The sequence below is a fragment of the Mastigoproctus giganteus genome, chromosome 7 (assembly GCF_048544385.1).
Source record: "Mastigoproctus giganteus isolate SK-2022 chromosome 7, ASM4854438v1, whole genome shotgun sequence".
Taxonomy (NCBI): domain Eukaryota; kingdom Metazoa; phylum Arthropoda; class Arachnida; order Uropygi; family Thelyphonidae; genus Mastigoproctus; species Mastigoproctus giganteus.
The window spans coordinates 80,892,875-80,915,180 of NC_143581.1; the positions used below are offsets into that span (position 1 = coordinate 80,892,875).

At 37.2% G+C, this 22,306-nt stretch overlaps 1 protein-coding gene across 1 annotated transcript in view; it reads left to right on the plus strand.

The window, feature by feature from the left end:
* Window positions 1-22,306, plus strand: part of LOC150083026 (DNA-dependent protein kinase catalytic subunit-like) — a 387,849-nt gene that overhangs the window by 262,132 nt on the left and 103,411 nt on the right. Inside the window, exon 16 of the mRNA XM_090378359.1 lies at window positions 5,713-5,841. Coding sequence (XP_090234485.1) covers window positions 5,713-5,841 — 129 coding nt within the window. The remainder of the gene's footprint in view (window positions 1-5,712; window positions 5,842-22,306) is intronic.

The window sequence follows — 22,306 nt, forward strand, 5'->3', positions numbered from 1 at the left end:
TCTAGACCTGTACATGGTACTAAAGATATGGTCTTACCATTGCCTCGTGTGATGGGATAATAACCTCCTTATCTGCTCTGGCAAAATTCCTGTATATTATTGACAAAACCCTATGAGCTGACCTGGTAGCCTGTCAGCACTACTCAGAATTTCATGTCTGACTACACAATTGCACCGAGATCTTTGCTTTCAGATTAATGTCACTGTGATAACTGCAGTTAGGACATTAATCTGAGATTACTCCTACCCATGTGCAATACATTTCATCAGTGTTAAACTTTGATTTGCCACTTCCCAGCTCCTCTGCAAAATTTTTCTAGATCTTGTTGTACATGAAATTCCCTGATTTATTGTCATTATTCCACTGTCAACCTTCATCTTATCTGCAAACTTAGACATTAAACCTGATATGCTTTCATCTATATTATTAATTAATATAGAAAACAGGGGGCACTAGAACTATGGGAATTTCACGATAAAATTTGTCTAAGAAGAGCAGCGCCCATTGATAATAACTCTGTTTTCTACCACTCAGCCATCCCCTTATTCATAATAGTAACATGTTTAATGCCACACTGCGCCAATTTATTTGGCAGTTTTTTGTGTGTAACAGTATCTAAATCTTTTCTAAAATCTAAATACATGATGTCAAAATTATTTTTTGTATCTAGTTCCTCTGTAATCACTAGCTTTTGTGACTATTTCTTACTCCATTGTTCTAATGTATTTGCTCTCCCTCTGCTATCTGTTTTATGGGAACTATGTAGAATCTTAAACTGTGACAGTTCACTTTTTCTGAAATTAAAACTCTTGCATTTAGCTTTAACAGTTTCAGCCTCTTCATTTATCTTCTAAATAAGGACTTTGCAATAAGTTTCTGGTAATGGTTCTGTACTGTGAGCTCTATAAGGTAGAATCCACTTCAGAAAATGAAAGGCATGGGTAGGATAAAAAGGTGGTCACATATTTTGGATGTGACCACCTTTTTATTCTTTCCTTGTAGAAGAAAATTGTTTTAGTTTCTCATATTTTTCAAAATTGAAATCTTATTCTAAGTCACGAAGAACATATGCTCATGATTCTTTCTTCTAATATGAATAATTAGAATGGTTACTATGCTATGGATGCTAATTTTCCTCTGCTTTTGAACGAGTGTCAGTAACAGTCTGAGTGGAAGAATGAAACAGAAACAGTAAGACAAACATTTTTGTGATATTTGTCGTATTATCTCTCATTCTAATCTTCTCCATATAAGTGAAAGTCTAAAACTGTGCCTTTAGAAAGATCAGGTAAATACTCCATGAGAATTGGATGTTTATTAAAGAGGTCTCTGGAGTCAGAAACTCAATCACTAAATGCACTCATTTTAATGCACTAAACACTGCCTCAGAAAAAATAAAATAAAACAAAGCTTTAATATAAAATAATTCTGTACAATAATAAACTGAGGTTAAAATAAAATAAAATAAAAGTGTAGTTAAAAGCGCTAAAAAGATTAAAATGGCTGGGGAGCTTTTGGATATGCTCATTTGGATGCTACAGTAATAACAGAGATAAGGGCTGCCATATCCATCTGTTCTTTGAGTCTGTTATCTTAAGGAGGGAAGAACAGTTTAGAATGGTTCATGTCCGAGCCACATCTGGTCCCAATGTACGGGAAGTTAATACTGATCATGTGCTGTGAGAGAGGGTGTTGCAGACCTGTTGGGAGGTGTGTGTGTGTGTGTGTTATTTGGATAACCCATAACCATTTCAGCTGATGAAGGCAGCTGCTGCTGCTGCTGCTGCCGAAAGCTATTGTTCTATAGTTGTTTTAGTGATTTTAATCTTTTCAGTACTTTTAACTACACTTTTATTTTATTTTATTTTAACCTCGGTTTATATTTTATTGTACAGACTTATTTTATATTAAAGTTTTTTTTTTTTTTTTTTTTTTGAGTCAGTGTTTAGTATATTAAAAATGAATCACAGAATTGGATGTGTTGTATTTTCTAAAAATATTTGGAGAAAATCAGTATCGTACTGTCTGTCCTACTCTGAATAAATCAATGTCCCACTATCTCTTATTTTAATCTTCTATATATAACTGAAGGGCTAAAACTGATGCCTTATTCAGAAAGACCAAGTTTCTCCTCCATAAACACATCCAGTTTTCCATGAGAATTGGATGCATTGTGTTTTCTAAAATATTGTGAAAAACCAAGCAAAATAAATAAGCCCTTTGAAGTATATGCATATCCAGGCCATGCCATTGCACTAGATTCATCCTTATGTTACTTCCACTTCTTCCAGCAAGATGGCATTTGGATATTTGATGCCATATTGTGATGCATCCTTTGAACTGTATCAATCAATGAAGTGCAATTATACCATACAGCATGTTTGTGTTACCTAATATCCACACACAGCTTTTGCGCTTTACTTGTTGTGGTTTGGGGGTGTAATCCTGTGTGTGTGCATTTATGCATATTTTTTATTTTATTATTATTATTGTTTATTTGTTTTTTATAGCAACCTTGAAATCTGAAATGTATTGGAACCTGTGGTAATCTAATACTGTGTAGGGTTAAATATTGAAGACAGATACTTGTTAATGTTGGTTTTGAATTCCCCTGGATGGTAATTTTCAGAAATATATGTGAAGAAGGAGCTTGTTCCAAAGAACATTGTAGACCCTTTTGATATAATCTAATTTTTGATATGCTTTATTCTTATCCTGAACAGCATAAGATCAACTTTTTCAAAATAATTGAGATAACATATAAATAAGATATATCATAATTGAGATAAAAAAAATAAAGTTTATGGAGGAAATTTCACTTGTACAAGAACAATTTCAGTGATATCATCTGTGTGGATATTAGGATCAGGATATTTTAAAATGGTTGGCCAGTCAAGGAAAGAGAAATAAAAATTGCATAGATTGTTCCTTTTTAATTATAATTCCAAACAGCAAAAGGACTGTGGCACAGAGACCCCATTGAAAAATAACTGGAAATGATTGGAAAGTTTTTTAATTGTGGACCAGGCTTTCCATCATAATTTCTTTTTTCAATTTTATGTTCTTTCTTTCATGATTTTAGTTGATCATCCTATTAAAAATGCATTTCCAAATGGGTGCTGTAAATTATCCTGTTCTGCCATTTTTGTTTTAATTCTTTCTTACATGCGAATATGAAGTGCAGAGATAAAATTGAGTTGCCATCATAAAATCTTTGATATTGATTTATTTACATATTTTTTACAACATCACTTGGCTTCACTGAAAAGCATAAAAATATAATGTTTCAGCCATTATAAACACTTTTGCAAAACAAAATCCCTTTTCTTTACTCTTGATGGTCATTATTTCTTTGAATAAATCACACATCGATGCATTATGATCACTGTTAGTTTGTAGTTTCTTTAATTAGGACTCTTAAGGTGATACTCTGCTGATAACTAGGTTAAGAATATTGCTTTTCTTGCTGTCTATTATGTTGATATAGAAAGCAGCCATTTAGCAAATCCAGAAAAGTTTTGCCATTAGTGGGATGCCAACCTATTTGAAAAGTTAAAATCACCATGATAAGACATCCTAATTTTCTAGCCTACTCTGTTTGACTGTTTTCATTTGAACACAGTCAAACACTCTGTTTGACTGTGTTCAAACACTGTTTGACTCAAATGATAATGAAGTACTCATCAATATCATTTGAACTATAATATCATATGCTAACCCTTTATTTATTTATTATTATTTTTTCTTTTTCCAGTGTTTATATCCAAGGAGAGGAGAGTGACATGATATTTCACTGTTTTAGAACCTATGTACCTCTAAACCAAAAGCATAATTCCTTTCCTCGCTTGTCCTGTCTTCCCTTTCCAGCAAGTCTGTTCTGTAACTTTTTACATTGGGGTAAAAGGATGTTCATGGTTCTGCACAGCCTTGATTTCCCTATGTGAAATCTGTGATGCTAGGAGTGTATTGTTTTAACATAGCTTTCTAGAAGCAGTCACATGGAGCCATTACTTGTCAAGGGTAGTAAAATGAACATAGACTTGTTAATGTTTTAGGATGTATGCAACAAAGGGACTTTTTCATGTTTGGGAAAGCCTTTTCTTGTTTTACCTCAAGGTACTTAAAAGCAGTTCATCCTCCCAACACTAATGGAAGTGACAGAAAATAAACAAGTTGAAAACATGACACCTGACATGCACTCCAGCATTATAGTAATAGAGGCATGTGATGCAAGAAAGCAAGCATATGAGCTTATGTAGCATCAGCCAAAAAAAAAAAAAAAAACCCCCACTTTTACACAACCATTCCCTCTAAAAGTTTGTCCAGTTCCTCCTTGAATTTATTTAAACTATCAACTATGACAACGACAGATGGAAGCTTGTTCCATCAATTAACCACCTGCTGGCTAAAGGAAAATGTCCACACATCTATTCTACAACATTCCCAGTGTTGCTGGCACCTCCGTAGCTAGCTGGGAAGGAGCAGCAGTGCGTAGCACACTCATCTTGATCAGACTGGGATTCGAGCCCATGACCACAAAATACGCGAATGCAGAAAGGTCAGGGAATGACCACCGCATATCCCCGGAGCAATATGGCCTTAGTTGCTAATACTCCTAAAAACCACATAACAAACAAACAGTGTTTCAAGCAGACATGGTTACAGTTGAAAGTTATCACTGAAATGCTGGAGTTATTGTTAAACCATGCTTTTTGTTATAATAATGTTATACTGGACAATGTGATATTGACATAGGATACCTGAAGGAAGTCCAATTTGACTTCTCACATTTTATTAGAAAAAACCTGGCGTACTGTGCAGCACTGTATTCATTTTTCTTGGTACAAATGTAGCCACACTTGGCAAACACCTTATTACAAGTACCATTAAGTGTGTCCAGGACAATCAATCTCTTCCACACTGATTTGTCTTTAGATACATGTGTGTTTCTGTAGATGATTAGTGGAATGTTTTTAGTAATTCCAACATCAGAATTAATATTAAAAAAGCAACTTATATTAGATTACTATTCTCTTATAGAATTTTTATAGTATTTATAGAATTTTCCCTTTTTCTTTCTCTTCCCATGCAGCAATCCCATTCCTGACAAAATCAGGTAGTTGATTGCTGGAACAGACTTCCATCTGTTGTTGTGGAAGTTGATAGCTTAAATAAATTTAAGGCTGAACTAGACAAACATTTGGAGTGACTGGATGGGTAAAATGGGAAAGGGTTTTTTTTTTTGGGCTGATGCTGTATAAGCTTGCTTTCTTGCATCATATGCCTCAGCTAATGCTAATAACATTGACATTCATAAAAAAGTATCTGCATTTTTCATTCATCAGCATTGGAGTTCAAACTCTCTTAAGTTAAACTCTTTAAATTAAATACCTGTACACTTGTAGCATTAAGTGGACTTCAGGTGGAATATTCAAAGAACAAAAAGGGCTAAAAAATTGATTTGAGTAACTTTAAAATTAGCAGGGAATATATTGACCAGGCTGCCAGATATAATCATGGTTATTGCTACCATTCAAATCAACTTAACATATTGAGACTTTCATACAAAAGTATCACAGCTGCCTCACATCCTAACTCTGTTTCTTATATTCAATGTTTCTCTTTATATTTAAATATATGTTAAATGCTTTATATATTTAAAAGAATTACACATTGATATTTGATATTTTTTCCTTTTATGATTCTGATAGGACACTAAATACTTTGGAGAATACCTAGAACTAGAAGCTGATGACTTGAACCAGCATGAATGCATGGCACCCTTGTGTGGTCTTATCAGAAACATGGCAAACAGTGGTCTCATATCAAATAGTGAAGTGGTAATGTGGTTCATTATTTAGTTTCTAGAAGATATTCTTTCATGTGTGGTGAATTTAGTATGCAGTAAATTGGTATACAAGACTTGAGTATTTTAAAATTTTCAATAAATATAATTGGAAAAAAAAACCTTTTAGGGGTATTTTGGAAAAACAGTATAACCTTGATATTCACATAAGATTTATGGTTTTGGTTATTGTTGGATATATCTTTGTATTGTATATCTCTGACATTTGTGGTTTCAATTATCTGTGAATAGTTTCTTACAAGCTTGTGTTACACTTCCAGTATATTAGTAGTAGTAGTAGTAGTAACAAATGATGCAAGAAAGTAAGCTTATACAGCATCAATCAAAAAAAAAGCATGTCGAGATGAGTGGATGAGGCCCTTATTCAACTGATTGTTCAGGATCTCATAATATAGGTGGAACAGGACCAGGGTATGTCTGCCAGGGGCAAAAGTTTATGATGTTTTAGAACAGATTTGTTTCGAGGGTTCACCTCTAAAACTGTGTTTGCAGGCCGGCCTCTAGTTAGTACACCAAACCGAACCTATTGGTAACTCATTAGGAGGCTTCAGGATCAGCTAGTGTATAATCTTGCTACCTCTACTCTGCCAGGAGGGAGTCAGAGTAGTGTGTATGCGAGGGGCATTTTGGAGGCCACGTTATGTCAAGGATCTGGGTATATGCTTACCGTGTGTATGCCATATCCAAAAATTTTATTACTTCATACAGCATGTCCCCCCCACCACTTTTTCTTACTATTCAATACACCATGAATTGTCAAACTAATAGAGTAAGCATATCTTTGAAAAGATCTAAACCTCCCAAACACTTCCCAGTTAATTTCACAAATATACGTGGACTCAATTCTAATCTCAACGATGTCCATTTCCACTTGCAGTCTGCCAAACCCCATGTACTTTTTCTGACAGAATCTCAGTTATCAGTTGATTCAACTAATATTCATCTCAGTTGCCCAAATTATTCACTGTATGATTCCTTTCGCCTCAAAGGTGCATATGTCCTTTCCGATATTCCCTGTCAGAGACTTGGTGATTTGGAATTTCCTCTTTTCGATCTTCTCTGGCTTAAAATCTATCTACCTCATTGTGTCAAATTCATCTGTTGTCACTACCATTCTCCCAACTACACTAATCACTTGGAGCTCTTTGACTTCCTCTCTTTGCAACTTGACTTTCTCCAGTCCAACTTTCCTAACAGTGAGGTAATTTTCCTTGGTGATTTTAATGTTCACAACTCCAGCTGGCTTCCGTTTTCTAGTCACACTGACCCAGCTGGTCTAGATGCTAAGGCTTTTGCAATTACTAATGACCAAGTACAGATTGTTCATTTACCTACAAGAATACCGGACAGTCCTAACCATACAGCAACATGCTTGATCTTTTTCTCACAAACAACCCTTCTAAGTACACAGTCAAAGTGGTCCTTTAGGTACCTCAGATCACAACTTGGTGATTGTTTTCTCTCCAATGGAGCTTTTATTTCATGGCTATTACCAATCTTGTATTGTTTGGCATTACAAGAATGCAAAATGGGATGACCTGCGAGATTTCTTTTCTTCTTTTCCTTGGTCTAATTACTGTTTCAAAACTTCTGATGTCAACATTTGCTCAGATCATGTCAGTGAAATGATTCTTGCAGGAATGGAATCCTTTATCCAACACTCCACTTTAAAATCTCGTCCTTTATCTAAACCTTGGTTTTTCCAATAAATGTGCTAAGGCTGTTCAAGAGAAGAATGTTGCATATCGTAATGGGCTTGTTTCTAATTCTTCAGTTTCATTTTCTGCCTACACCAAAGCTCGCAACAATTGTAAAGCAGTTAATAATCAGTCCAAACTAGAGTTTGAACAGGCTAAGAGTAGAAAACTTGCTTCTTGCCCTAATGGTAGCCGAACATTCTGGTCTCTTGCAAAGCTATTGGCCGCAACCTTTGCCCATCTCTGCTCCCACCTCTGTCCAAACCACATGGTTCTGTTGTCACTTCAGCCAAGGATAAAGCTGACCTGCTAGCATCCCATTTTACTTCAACTCATGTATTAATTATCTTGATAAAACACCTCTCACCATTCCTGACGTGCTCCATTCAATGCCTTCCGTGGTCTTCCGTCAAAAGGATGTCAGACGAATTTTGACGAATCTTGATGCTGAGAAAGATCCAGGTCCTGATGGTATTTCTCCACTTGTTCCCAAAACCTGTGCTTCTGAAGTTACTCCTATTATTTGCCGCCTTTGTTCACTTTCTTATTCCAAAGGTGTTTTTCCTTATATTTGTAAATTTGCTCATATCCATCCAGTTCCTAAAAAGGGTGACAAATCCCTCCCATACAATTATCGTCCCATTGCAATTACTTCTACTCTTTTTAAAGTAATGGAGAAATCAATTAACTGCCAACTCTTAAACTACCTAGAAACTTTCCATTTGATCAATTATTGCCAGTATGGATTCCGTCAGTGTCGATCCACTGGTGTTATTCTGGCTTATGTTACCCATTTATGAACAAATTCAATGGAAAAGTTCGGCAAAATGCAAGCATTTGCTCTTGACATCTCAAAGGCTTTCGATCGCAGAGGCTCACATCTGGTGAGTATGGGCTTGGCATACCCAGGGTCCTGAGCTGGATATCATCGTTCTTCTCTTTTTTTGGTAATTTCCTTCTCTCTCTCTCTCTCTCTCTCTCTCTCTCTCTCTCTCTCTCTCTCTCTCTTAGGGTAAATCAGAAATTTGTTTTGCCTGGTGAAGTAAAAGCCTCGTGCTTCCTTGCACCATATGGCTGATAATGATCATAATAATGATAATGATCACGTTTGGCATAAAGGTGTTCTAAACAAGATTCCATCTTATGGTTTCCCAACTGTTTTTTGTAATTGGTTATCCAGTTTTCTCTCTGATCGCTCACTTAGTGATGCTAGATGGCTCTCTGTCTTCTGTCTTCTCCACTAATGCTGGTGTCCCCCAAGGTTCAGTTCTTTCCACCACTCTTTTCCTCTTGTATATTATTTAACCTCTTCCATTGACTGGAAGTCCTATCCATAGTTTTGCCGATGATAGCACATTGCATTCCACTTTCCATTTTGAGAAACCTTGCCCTGCTCAATCAGCCTCAACTTCTCGAATATCCGCTACCAATTCCTTAAATGCCGATCTGCAGTGGGGCAAAGACAAATTAGTTGATTTCAATTATTCTAAAACTCAGTCTTGTCTTATATCTCACAAAAAGAATTCTTCTGCACCTATGCTTATCTTTCATGACACTCCAATTTCTAGGCAAATTGATATATCTCTTTTAGGGATTACCCTGACTTCTAATCTCTCTTGGCACAAGCACATTACAAATATTGTTTCCTCTGCATCTAACAAACTTTTCTCTTTTCTATTTCACTCTCGGCATTACTTTTCTTCCAAACAGCTGTTCACTCTGTACAAATCGCAGATCTGCCTTACCATGGAATATTGTTCCCGAACCTGGGGTGGTACCCCCAAATCCTCTCTCAGGCTTCTAGATTCCATTCAGAAGAGGGCAGTTAAGTTAATTAATGACTACTCTCTGACAGAGTGTCTCCACTTGCTGTCTTATAGGCATACTGTTTCTGTTGTATGCCTTTTCTACAGATACTTCCATGGGCACTGTTCTTCTGAATTGGCTTATATAATTCCAGCTCTCTCTTTCAAAACAGTCCGAACACATGCCACCACCAGCCAACATCGATTTCTTTCAACTTCAAACTCACATAAGAACTTTTCAACTGCTGTTTTATGGGACAACCTTCCTTCATATGCCTTTCCTGAAAATTGCAGTCTACAGAAGTTCAAGTCTAATGTCAACAAATATCTTTTTTCATCTTCTCAATCTCCAACCCAAGCACAGTACTAAATACTATAGGTTCTAATACCTATTGTGTTTAGGGTTTTCATAATAATAATAAAAAAAAAAAAGAAAAAAAAAAGATATCATCTTTTAAGGGCAGAGAAGGTGACGTTGAACACGTTGGAACTAATAACATTAAGAGTAAGAGATCTGCAGATTTACTCAACGAGTATAGGTGAATGTTAAAAAAAAGTTGTGAGTTAGGTTTGAATGTGAAAGTGTCTGCAATTCTGCCCAGACACTATAGGAGGGAGTATATGATGAGAGCCTTGTCGATCAATTCGGTGCTTAATTGTCGATCAATTCGGTGCGTTATACACAGACTAAAAGGTTAACAGTGGCCTCAGGCAGAGAGAAAAGTGATTCTTGCACTGCTTCTATTAGAATGAGGAGCAGCCCGGAAAGCAAGGTAATGGAGATATCCAGGACTGCTGGGAGTTATCATGGAATAAAAAAAATGCGATGTATTAGGGTAACTTAGACTAGGAACAGGTGCATGTATACTTGCATGTACACCAATCCCAGGAGTATAGTTAATAAATTTGATAAGCTTGAAGTGCTAGCCAAGACATCAAAGGCAGATATTGTTGGGATATCAGAGACGTGGTGTCACACAGATATAATCGGTACAGAATTGGAATTTGGGGAGTACAATGTATACAGGAAGGATAGACAGGACAGAAAGGGAGGAAGGGTTATTCTGTTAGTTAAGAAACATAAAATCTAAGGAAGTGCATCCAATTTTGGCGGACAATGTAGTGTTGAGTCTGTTTGGTGTGAAGTAAGCAATGGGAAAGGAAAAATGAGAGTAGGTATTTGTTATAGGCCTAATGAATCTGATGAGTATAATGAGCAATTGTGCAGAGAAATAGTGGCCAGGAAATCAGAATCTCTTATAATGGGGGATTTTAAGTTTCCAAATATTGAATGGAACTTGTGGGTTAATCACTCGCACACTATAGCAAGACTTTTGTGGATTTATTGAATGACTTTTCTAGAGCAACATGTTCGAGAGGCAACTAGAGGGAGTAATACTCTTGATCTGATTATCAGTAGTGATTATTCATGCATTAAGAATTTGCAGATAAAGGAACCACTGAGTGACAGTAATCACAATGTATTGATGTCGGAATTACTTAAAGATGCAACTACCATCAAGGCTAAAGGGAAGGGCTTTTGCTTTCGTAAAGGTGACTACAGAGTTCTCAAATCAGTTATTAAATTCCGTACAGTGGGATCAACTGATGATGTTACCAAAGTTGAATTCTAAATGGGAAGCCCTCAAGGACTTAATTTTGGAGGCTACTAGGTTTTTTATTAAATACTAAGAAATACTGTTCAAATTTTAGGTCTAAATGGATGTGAGTTAATTCACATCCATTAATGAGGGCTTCCCATTTATTAATGAGGCTCCTGGAAGAGGAGAAGATTGTATAGGATGCATATAAAGTATCAGGTGGTAGTAGTAGTAGTAGTGGCATGTGATGCAAGAAAGCAAGTGTATGAGCTTATGTAGCATCAGCCAAAAAAAAAAAAAAAAAAAAAAAAATTACACCATTCCCTCCAAATGCCTGTCCAGTTCCTCCTTAAATTTATTTAACCTGTCAACTTCCACAATGACAGATGGAAGTTTGTTCCAGCAATTAACCACCCGCTGGCTAAAGGCAAATTTCCTCACATCTATTCTACATCTGTCTTTTCTTAATTTGAATTTATGCCCCCTTAGGTTCGTAATCTGAACAAGTGGAAGGATCCCATCAGAATTCAGCATGCTCAACCCATTCAAGGCCTTATATACCTCAATCAGATCACCGTGCAGGTGCCTAGTCTCCAGCCACTGCAATTTGCAGAACTTAAGCCTCTCTTGGTAAGAGGATCCCTTCATTGCCCTCACCAATCTTGTTGCCCTTCTCTGTACACGCTCAAGTAAATCTACATCCTTCCTAAAATGAGGCCTCCAGATCGTGGCCTGACCATTGCCTTATACAGAGGGACAATCACCTCCATCTCCCTGCTAGCAAAATTCCTATATATCATTGACAAAACCCCATGACATGCTCTGGCAGCCTGTCTGCATTGCTCAGAAAACTTCATATCTGACTGCACAATTACTCCCAGGTCTTTTTCATTTTCTACCACCTTAAGTGTAGTACCACACAGTTGGTACGTTTCTCTGGGGTTACTTCTACCCATATGCAATACTTTGCATTTGTCAAGGTGACACAGAAGCCTGTGGCAGGTATAATCAAGTCACAAAGGAGGTTAGGCAGGTGAAGGCAGATTACGAGAAATCTTTGGCAAAGGATGCAAAGAAAAACAGCAAAGAGTTCTTTACTTATGAGGACTCTAGAAGGAATGGGATGAATCAGATTGGACCACTTAACATAGATGGGTTGACTATTGATGATCGTGCTCAAGTAGCTGATAAACTGAATGAGTATTTTGCATCTACATTCATACATGAGGAGTTATTCAATGAGGAGAGTGCCAGAAGTTTATCAAATGCTGACAGGGGGCTAAGTGATTTTGTAATAACTGAGAACAAAGTGGAGGAGAAATTTTTGAAGTTAAACCTAAGGAAAACACCTGTGGTGGATGGGATCTATCCAGTTATATTAAAGGAGGCAGCAAAGGAAGTAAGAAAACCCTTAGCCATAATTATGAGAGATTCCTTGTACTGAGGGGAGGTCCCCATGGACTGTAGGTTGCAAATGTATCACCAATTCACAAGGGGTGTTCAAAAGGTGACACAAGTAACTGCAAACCTGTTATTTTAACTTGTTTTCCAGGGAAAATAATGGAATCACTGATTAAAGAAGCATTGTAGGATCATCTAGACAAGACTGCAGTAATATTTAAGACACAGCATGGGTTTGTTAAAGGGAGATCTTGTCTGACCAATTTGATTGGATACTATGATGTGGTCACAAAGGAACTGAATGCCAAAAATAATTTTGATATCCTATACTTGGATTTCAAGAAAGCTTTTGATACTTTTGCACATGGTAGACTGCTGTACAAATTGGAGAGGTATGGCATTATTATGATTAAGTTGCTACAATGGTTGAGTGGGAGACGACAGCGAGTCGTAATCAACGGACACTGATCTTCGTGGACAATGTTATTTTTGTAGTTCCCCAGGGTTCGATGTTGGGCCCATTATTGTTTTGTATATTTATCAATGATATTGATGAAGGTATATCAGGTTTAATGTCCAAGTTTGCAGATGATATAAATGTTGGCAGGATTGTTAACGACAGTAAAGACAGTATGCTGCTTCAACTGGATCTAGATAAGTTGGGAAAATGGCTGAGAATTGCAACTGAAGTTGAACATTGCAAATGTAAAGTACTGCATATAGGTAGCAATAACCGAAGAGAAACGTACTAACTGTGTAGTACTACACTCAGGAAAGTGGATAGTGAAAAAGTCGTGTGGGTAATTGTGCAGTCTAATATGAAGTTCGCTGAGCAGTGCAGATGGGCTGCCAAGGCAGGTCATGGAGCCTTGTCAATGATATATAATAATTTTGTTAGCAGGGACAGGGAGGTGATCATCCTGTTATACAAGGCAATAGTCAGGCCACACCTAGAATACTGTGTACAGGTCTGGAGGCTTCATTTTAGAAAGGATGTAGAGTTGCTAGAATGAGTACAAAGATAGGCAGCAACATTGGTGAGGGGAACAAAGGGGTGCTCTTACCAAGAAAGGGTTAAGTTCTGCCTATTGCAGTGTATGAAGAGTAGGCACCTGCAAAGTGATCTGATTGAGGTGTGTAACACCTTGAATGGGTTGAGAAAGCTGAATGCTGATGGGATTCTTCATCTTGCTCAGACTAAGAACCTGAGCGGGAACAGTTTCAAATTGAGGAAAGATAATTGTAGAATTTATGTGGAGAAATTTGCCTTTTATCCATAGCCAGTGGGTAGTTGATTGGTGGAATAGGCTTCCATCTTTTGTTGTGGAAGCTAATAGCCTAAATAAATTTATGGCTGAGGTGGACAGGCATTTGGAACGATTGGGGGGGTGAAATGGGAGGGTTTTTTTTTTTTTTTTTTTTTTGCTGATACTGGATAAGTTTGCTTTCTTGCATCGTATGCCTCTACTAATGCTAAATAGGATTCAAATTAAATTACACCTTCTAAACCTCTGCATGACCAGATGTATAGCAGTTTCTCTATGTCAGTGAGTGAGTGATTTTTGGAAAAAGTACTACACTACTGATTGTATAATAAATATAAAGGAATCTCCACATGAAGTTAAACCATTGACTTGGAATGTGTTCTGGGGGAAGTTGTTGCTTGATGCAGAAAAGTTGCAGAGAATTGCAAGTATATCATATGATATGTGATCAGAGGTATTTGAAGATCTCAAAGAAACTGAGGTGAAAGAAATAAGTAAGGGGAGGGTGATGCAATTCAAAAGCCTTAGCTGTTGGTTTAAATACTGGCAGACAGTTTGGAATGTCTAAAGTGTTGGGTGTTTGAAATGGGTACTTTGATGGAGTGTAAAGTGTTAGTTGTCTGACAGCACCGTGGAGGGGGGATTTCCCCCATCTCTGCATTTTATTCTTTGTAAGTGACACAGAACTCTGTGGAGGCCAGAGATTTAAAAAGTGTGTGGGGACTGGCTTGTTTGATGGAGTTTAGTGAGAAACAAAAGAGTATTGGAGACTTTTATGGTCGGTATATCCATCCTCGTATCAGTTTTACCCTCATTTTCATTCAGTTATAGTTATCATAAGTGATTTTTTTTTTTTTTTTTTTTATTAAGAAAACCCCAAACACGAAAGGTATCAAAACCTATAGTACTTAGTATCGTGCATGGGTTGAAGGAGAAGTATGGGGGGAGGGGGATGCTGGAAACTTTGCTGTAGAGACTAAACATGGGTTTCACCACTTCAAGCCTCCAATAAGCAAAGTGGTGGTATTTCACCGGTTGATGAAAGTCATCTACCACCTACAAATTTATATGCTTTTTATAATCACTTCCCAACCCAGTTGTGAAATGATTCCACAACATGACAGATGCCAAAAGGTGTACAGAATAATACTGTAATAAAAATATAAATGCGCAATGTATAATAAGATATGAGTGTGAATTAACTATAAAATATCGCTGTAAATACACCATAGTTAGCTCATATTGTGGAATCACTTCACAACTGGGTTGGCATGATTGCAACACTAGGGTACCTCCCCTGATGTGACTAATTACAGACGCTTTAGCTTAACTTCTGTTCATGGGAAAAAAATGCAGTGACTGGTTAAAGAAGTAATGCAGGACCATCTAGGCAGTTTATGCAATTATACTCTAGTCACAGCATGGATTTGTTATGGGGTGGTCTTGTCTGACTAATCTGATTGGATATTATGATATATTGACCAAGGAACTGATGCAAACAATGGCTTTGGCATCATATATTTGGATTTCAAGAAGGCTTTGGATGCTATTGCACATAAATGTCTACTGTACAAATTTCAGCAGTGTGGTCTTAAAGGTAAGTTACCACTATGGATAAAAGGATGGTTGAATGGAAGAAGGTTATTGGTGGACATTATTAGTGGAGTCTCCCCCCCCCCCCGGGGTTTTGTGTTGATCCTGTTGTTTTCTCTATTTATTAATGTTATTGATGAAGGCATATCAGGCTTAATATCCAAATTTGCAGATGATAGAAAGGTTGGCAGGGTGATAGAAAGGTGGCAGTAACAACACTTTGCTACTGCAACAAGATCTAGAAAAATTAGCCAGATGGGCTGAGAAATGGCAGTTGAAGTTTAACATTGACAAATGAAACGTATTTCCTATGGGTAGCAGTTACCCCAGAGTGCTAATTGTGATACTACACTCGGTGTAGTGGGAAATGAAAAAGATCTGGAGGTTATTGTGCACTCAGATCTGAGCAGTGTGGACAGGCTGCCAGGACAGCTCATGGAATTTTGTAAAAGTTTTATGGCAATTTTGGTAGCAGGGATAAGGAGGCAATAAGGAGTCACCTGACCATTGCATAAAGCAATGGTCAGATGACTTTTTGTATACTGCATACAGGTCAGTTTAGTAAGTATGTTGCTCTACTGGAATGGGTACAGAAAAGGGCAACAAGATTGGTAAGGGAAACAAAAGTGTGCTCTTGCAAAGAAAGTCTTTAGTTCTTTGCAAGGCAAATTGCAGTACCTTGAGACTAGGCTCCTGCACAGTAATTTGATTGAGGTGGTTAATGCTTTGAAAAGATTGAGCGGGCTTGATACTGATGGGATGCTTCCTCTTACTCAATTACACTCATGAGGAGCATAAATTAAAATTGAGAAGGAATGGTTGCAGAATAGTTGTGCAGAAGTTTGTGTTTAGTCAACATGTGTATGTTAGCATTAGTAAAGGCACGTGATGTAAGAAAGCAAGCTTATATAGCATCAGTCAAAAAAAAAAGATAAAAAAAACAACACACAGACCCTTCTCATTTCACCCATTGACTTGCTCCAAATGTTTGTCCAGTTCTGCCTTGAATCTGTTTAAGCTACCAACTTCTACAATGACAAATAGAAGTTTGTTCCAGAAATCAACCACACGCTGGCTAAAGGCAAACTTCTGCATATCTATCCTACAACTGTCTTTCCTCAATTTGAATTTATGCCCTCTCAGTCAATTATTCTGAGCAAGAGGAAGAATGCCATCAGAATTGAGCAAGCTCAAACCATTTAAGGCTTTATACACCTCAATCAGATCCCCATCACAGGTGCCTAGTCTCCAGACACTAATTTCAAAACTTAAGCCTTTCTTTGTAAGAGCAACCTTTTGTTCCATTCACTAATCTTGTTGCCCTTCTCTGCTCTTGCTCCAGCAGCCCTACATCCTTCCTAAAATGAGGCCTCCAGACCTGTATACAGTATTCAAGATGTGGCCTGACCATTGCCTTATACAAGGGGATAATCACCTCCTCATCCCTGGGCGCCTCCGTAGCCAGGTGGGAAGGAGCAGCAGTGCGTAGCACACGCTTCTTGATTAGACCAGGGTTCGAGCCCGTCACTACCAAATACGGAGGATGCAGAAAGGTCAGGGAATAACCACCGCATATCCCGGAGCAATCTGGCCTTAGTTGCTAATGCTCCTAAAAACCAAACAACAATCCTCATCCCTGCTAGAAAAATTCCTGTATATATCATTGACAAGACACCATAAGCTACTCTTGCAGACCATCTGCACTGCTCAGAAAACTTTATATATAGAAAACTCTTTGCTGCAACACATTTCCATATGTTTTTGTGAAAGTGTAAGTAAATAAAGTAAATTCTAGACAAATGTGGAGGGAATGTAATGGTGAAATGGAATTTTTATTTTTGTTATTTATTTATTATTATTATCTTTTTGTCTATGCTATATTAGCTTGCTTTCTTGCATCATTTGGTGTTATTAATTGCAATCCTAATTAAAATCTGTTTGTCAGGTATTTTTTGCTTGATAAATAAATTCATTCAAGAATCTATAAAAAAGATAAAGACAGAAATCACATTTATGATCCTGTCATAAAAATCTATTTGTCAAGTGGAAAAAGATATTTTTTAGAATCTTTTATTGAAATTAGAGGGTTTGTTGTACAAAATTGACTGCCAGTATTATGTGTACATTGGGAAACTTATGTAGAAGAACAAACACCACATTTTTTTGAGCAATACACAACCTAAGAAATGGCAGAGCACCACTTTGGAGAAGCCCACATTTTTGACCTTTCCAACATACAGTTAGCCAACATAAATGCATATCACCCAAGGAGAGAAAATTAGGAAGCATTCTTCATTCAGTATTTCATGTACCCCATCCTCCATTCATCTGCAGAGTCATCAGATATACAATCCACTATGATTGGCTTTCAGCCTTCAAATTTGAGATTCTTAAGTGTTGCCACTTTTTTGCTGGGAATTCTGCCTGTACTTCTCCAACTACAACAACTCTTATTCCGAATACAAAGAACTCAAAATTTTGCAGGTTGGACAACTATCCCAAAACTCAAACCTGCCATTACCTCCTCTATTATATTTTTGTAGGCCCTTCTTTTACCTGAGGTGCTTTTAAGGAATCACAAAGAGCATCAAATATATATATTGCATTTGATGAAACTATAAGTTAAAAGAATTTTAGAGGCTTGGTGCCAGTAAGATCTCTGGATTCTTACGGCATTTTTCTGTTTGTTCTTAAAGTTGGTACTCTAGAGTTCATGTGAATATGTAGTCTCTATGCATCCTGTTATCTCTCAGGTATTTTGCATCGAAATTTGCTCATATTTAGTGAATTCATTTCAAGTGACAAATCTCTCTTTTCGGTTATTGTCCTTTGTACTTACCTGACTGTTTTTTTTTCTCTTTCTCTCCCACCCTCTTTAATTTTTCAACTTATGCATAACACTTTCCTAAGTTTCTGTTCTTTTTCCTACTTTTTTCCTCCTCTATAAAAGACTGAAAATTCTGTCCATAGTTTTTTTGATGATAGTACAGTGCATTCCACTTACTAGCTTGTGGTAGGTGGAAATCACTGTACAGGTGCAACATAGTCATCTACCACCAGTTCTGAATGCTAATTTTAAGATAATTGTCCTGTCTGGAGGAGAAAACATAGTTAATTTCAACTGTTTTTTAAACCAGAATAAAGATTTGGCTGTTCCCGTGACCATCCACAACAATGCTTTGGTGAATGTAATTCTGTCATCTACTTTTCTTGACATAAAATCATGAGTATTTTTTCTCTGAACAGCTTCTGACTATATAAATCTCGGCTAAGGTAAAGAAAGCCAACACGAGAACCATGGGAAACGTTTACCTGTCAAAAGCATTTCCCGGTATCACAGCTTTTCCCTGTATTCTCGGTAAACAGATGGTATCATGTTATTGGTTGTGGCAGTAGAAGTTGATAACGATGTATTGATTAGTTTTTTCTTATATTATTAAAAGCAGATTATCGGAATCATGAGTGGGCTGAAATTTACTTATGGGTACACCCTCCAGACTGCCTCAGTCTTAGCATTAGCAAGGGCAAATGATGCAAGAAAGCAAGCTTATTTAACATCAGCCAAAAAAAAAAAAAAAAACCCAGACTCTTTTCATTTCACCAATCCACTTGCTCCAAATGTTTGTCTAGTTCTGCCTTGAATCGGCTTAAGCTATCAAGTTCTACAATGACAAATGGAAGTTTGTTCCAGCAATCAACCACCCACTGACTAAAGGCAAACTTCTGCACATCTGTCTTTACTCGATTTGAATTTATACACTCTCAGGGCGCCTCCGTAGCCAGGTGGGAAGGAGCAGCAGTGCATAGCACACGCTTCTTGATTAGACTGGAGTTCGAGCCCGTCACCACCAAATACAGAGGATGTGGAAAGGTCAGAGAATGACCACCGCATATCCCGGAGCAATATGGCCTTGGTTGCTAATGCTCCTAAAAACCAAATAACTAACTAACTAACTAACTAACTATAAACTCTCAGGCAATTATTCTGAGCAAGAGGAAGAATCCCATCAGCATTGAGCATGCTGAAACCTCTCAAGGCTTTATACACCTCAATCAGATCACCCCACAGGTACCTAGTCTCCAGACACTGTAATTTGCAAAACTTTAGCCTTTCTTCGTAATAGCAACCCTTTGTTCCATTCACTAATTTTGTTGCCGTTCTCTGTACTCGTTCCTACAGCTCTACATCCTTCTTAAAATGAGGCTTCCAGACCTATATACAGGTCTCAGGTGTGGCCTGACCATTGCCTTATACAAGGGGATAATCACCTCCTTATCCCTGCTAGAAAAATTCCTGTATATCATTGACAAGACACCATGAGCTACTCTTGCAGACCGTCTGCACTGCTCAGAAAACTTCATATCTGCCTGCACAATTACCCCCAGGTTTTTTTCACTCTCTACCACTGTCAGTTTAGTACCACACAGTCGATATGTTACTCTGGGGTTACTGCTTCCCATATGCAGTACTTTACATATGTCAATGTTAAACTTCAGTTGCCACCTCTCTGCTCAACTTTTCTACATCCTTTTGCAGCAGTGTACTGTCATTAGTGTCATTAACAACCCTGCCAACCTTTGTATCGTCTGCAAACTTGGACATTAAGCCTGATATTCCATCATCAATGTCATTGATGAATACAGAAAACAAGAATGGACCCAACACTGAACCCTGAGGGGACTATACTAATAACATTAATCCACGAAGAGCAGTGTCCATTGATTACCACTCTCTGTCTAAAGAAATTAAATATTATCAAGCCACAATCTTCCATGAAATGGAGTGTAGCTCGCTTTTCATTATTACACGTATACTGGTCCACGATCTAGATGTTGGGCTATATCTCTTCATACCTGCTAGAAATAGTTTATTAAAAGTGGTGTGATCCTATCCATTGTAGCACTTTATGCATTGCCTCAGGTGCCTTTTGAGCATCACCAGTAAAAGTTTGTGCCAAAATCTATGAACCTCCTCTTAGTCTTTGCACACAAGTTCTTCTGTATTATGCTGTAAAAATTTAACACTTTCCCAACTTTGAAATACCACCACTTTGCTTATTGGAGGCTTGAAATGGTGAAACCCATGTTTAGTCTCTAGAGCAAAGTTTCCGGCATTCCCCTCCCCCCATACTTCTCCTTCAACCCATGCATAGTACTAAGTACTATAGGTTTTGATACCTTTCTTGTTTGGGGTTTTCATAAAAAAAAAAAAAAAAAAAAAAAAAATCATGCAACATGATAATATGTGCATATTTCAAGTAGTGAAATGTTATACAGTAAACCCCCGCTATTCGCGGTTTCGCGTATTCGCGGTCGCTGATTTAACATGAAATGAAACCTAAAAAAATGTGAATTTTAAAGTGCGGTGAACATTTTTCGCCATAAAAAAGCATGGGCGTGGCTAAAATTATCTTCCCCGGTCAAAACAGCGCTCAGTGGGTGAGGGGTGACAAAATCGCGAGCGTGGATGTTTCTCCCTAATCCTTGTTCAGTATGTGTTATGCGCTTGTCATGGAAGGTTTCGTCGTTTGCTTTTAATTTATATGCTTATAAATTGAATAAATTTATCCATTTATAAATTGATATGCTACCGTTTTGCATATCTACCGTTTTGCAGTGTAAAACACACTTTTTCGAGTGTGTTAACGGAAGAAAGTGACTTTATTGTGGACAAGTTCTTTCTAACCCGTATTCGTAGCCATAAAAATATGGCTACGAATAACAAGGGAAATATGAAAAGATCAAAGAAGATGATGACATTAGCGAATAAAATTGAGTTATTAAACAAAATTTCTAATAGTGAAAGTGTCTCCTCAGTGGCAAAACATTATAAAATCAATGAGTCAACGGTACGATTAATCAAGAAATCGGAAGAAAAAATCCGCCGTAGTGTCCGTGAAAACGCGCTAATTTTTTCAAAAATTTGCTCTAACTCGTGATGTTAAAATAGAAAAAATGGAAAAAGCTTTAAATCTGTGGATAGAAGACCGAACTCAAAATAAAATTCCGTTAAGTTCACTCATCATTCGTGAAAAGGCAAAACTCCTTCAACAACACTTTAGCAAAACTTGTGATAACACCTGCGGGATAAGTTTTAGCTAGCAAAGGGTTTGAAAGATTTGTTTGAAATTTCTAATAAATATTATATTTAATATTAAATTGTTTCTTATTTTCATTTCAATGCCATATGCTTGCATTTCACTATGTGCTGCCTATGTACATAGTCATATTATGAAGGTACATATAATACATACATAGACAAAATTTTAGACTAGTTTTTCTTATATATTTCATACTTTGGAACGGAACCCCTTTATTACTATGAGAGCCATAACTCAGTATTCGCGTTTTCGGTATTCGTGGCATTTTTCAGGAACGTAACCCCCGCGAATAGGGGGGGATAACTGTATATAAAAAAAACCAAAAAATTTGCAAACTAGCAAATATCAAAATGAAAGGGTGACTTTTGGAATGGAAAATAAACATGGACGGAATCTTCTGACATTATTCCATATCCCATCAATCATGTGAAATCGCTTACCTATCTGTGACATGGATCTCATGTACTGGGAAAAGATTTTAGAACAACATATCACACAGTTACACTCTGCATAATTAATGCAATACTCCAACTACATGCACCTGTATAGTGATGGCTTTAAAACAGGCAGACATGTGGGAGCTGCAATAGCCTTGCTAAATGATATAGTTTTTTTGGTCCTTTCCAGTAGAATGCAGTATGTGTACTGCTAAACTGTTTGCCCTGTTGCTAGCATTAAAGCACACATTGATACATCTCTTACAAAAATATCATCTTTGCAGACTCTTCAAGTGCCATATATACCTTTTGGTGAGAAGATAACTGTTCCCACCACATATAAAAGAGATTTGTTTCAATTTACTCATCTTAGGGATAAGCAATGATTAGTTAGGTTCTGCTTGATTCTGGGACTTTCTGGAATTTCAGGCAGTGAGCAGGCTGACCAAACTGAAAAAAAACCATCAAATGCTTTTTTAATAAACCACTAGGTATCCTATATGATTTCATCTCTGTTATTAGAAAAATCTGCAAAAATA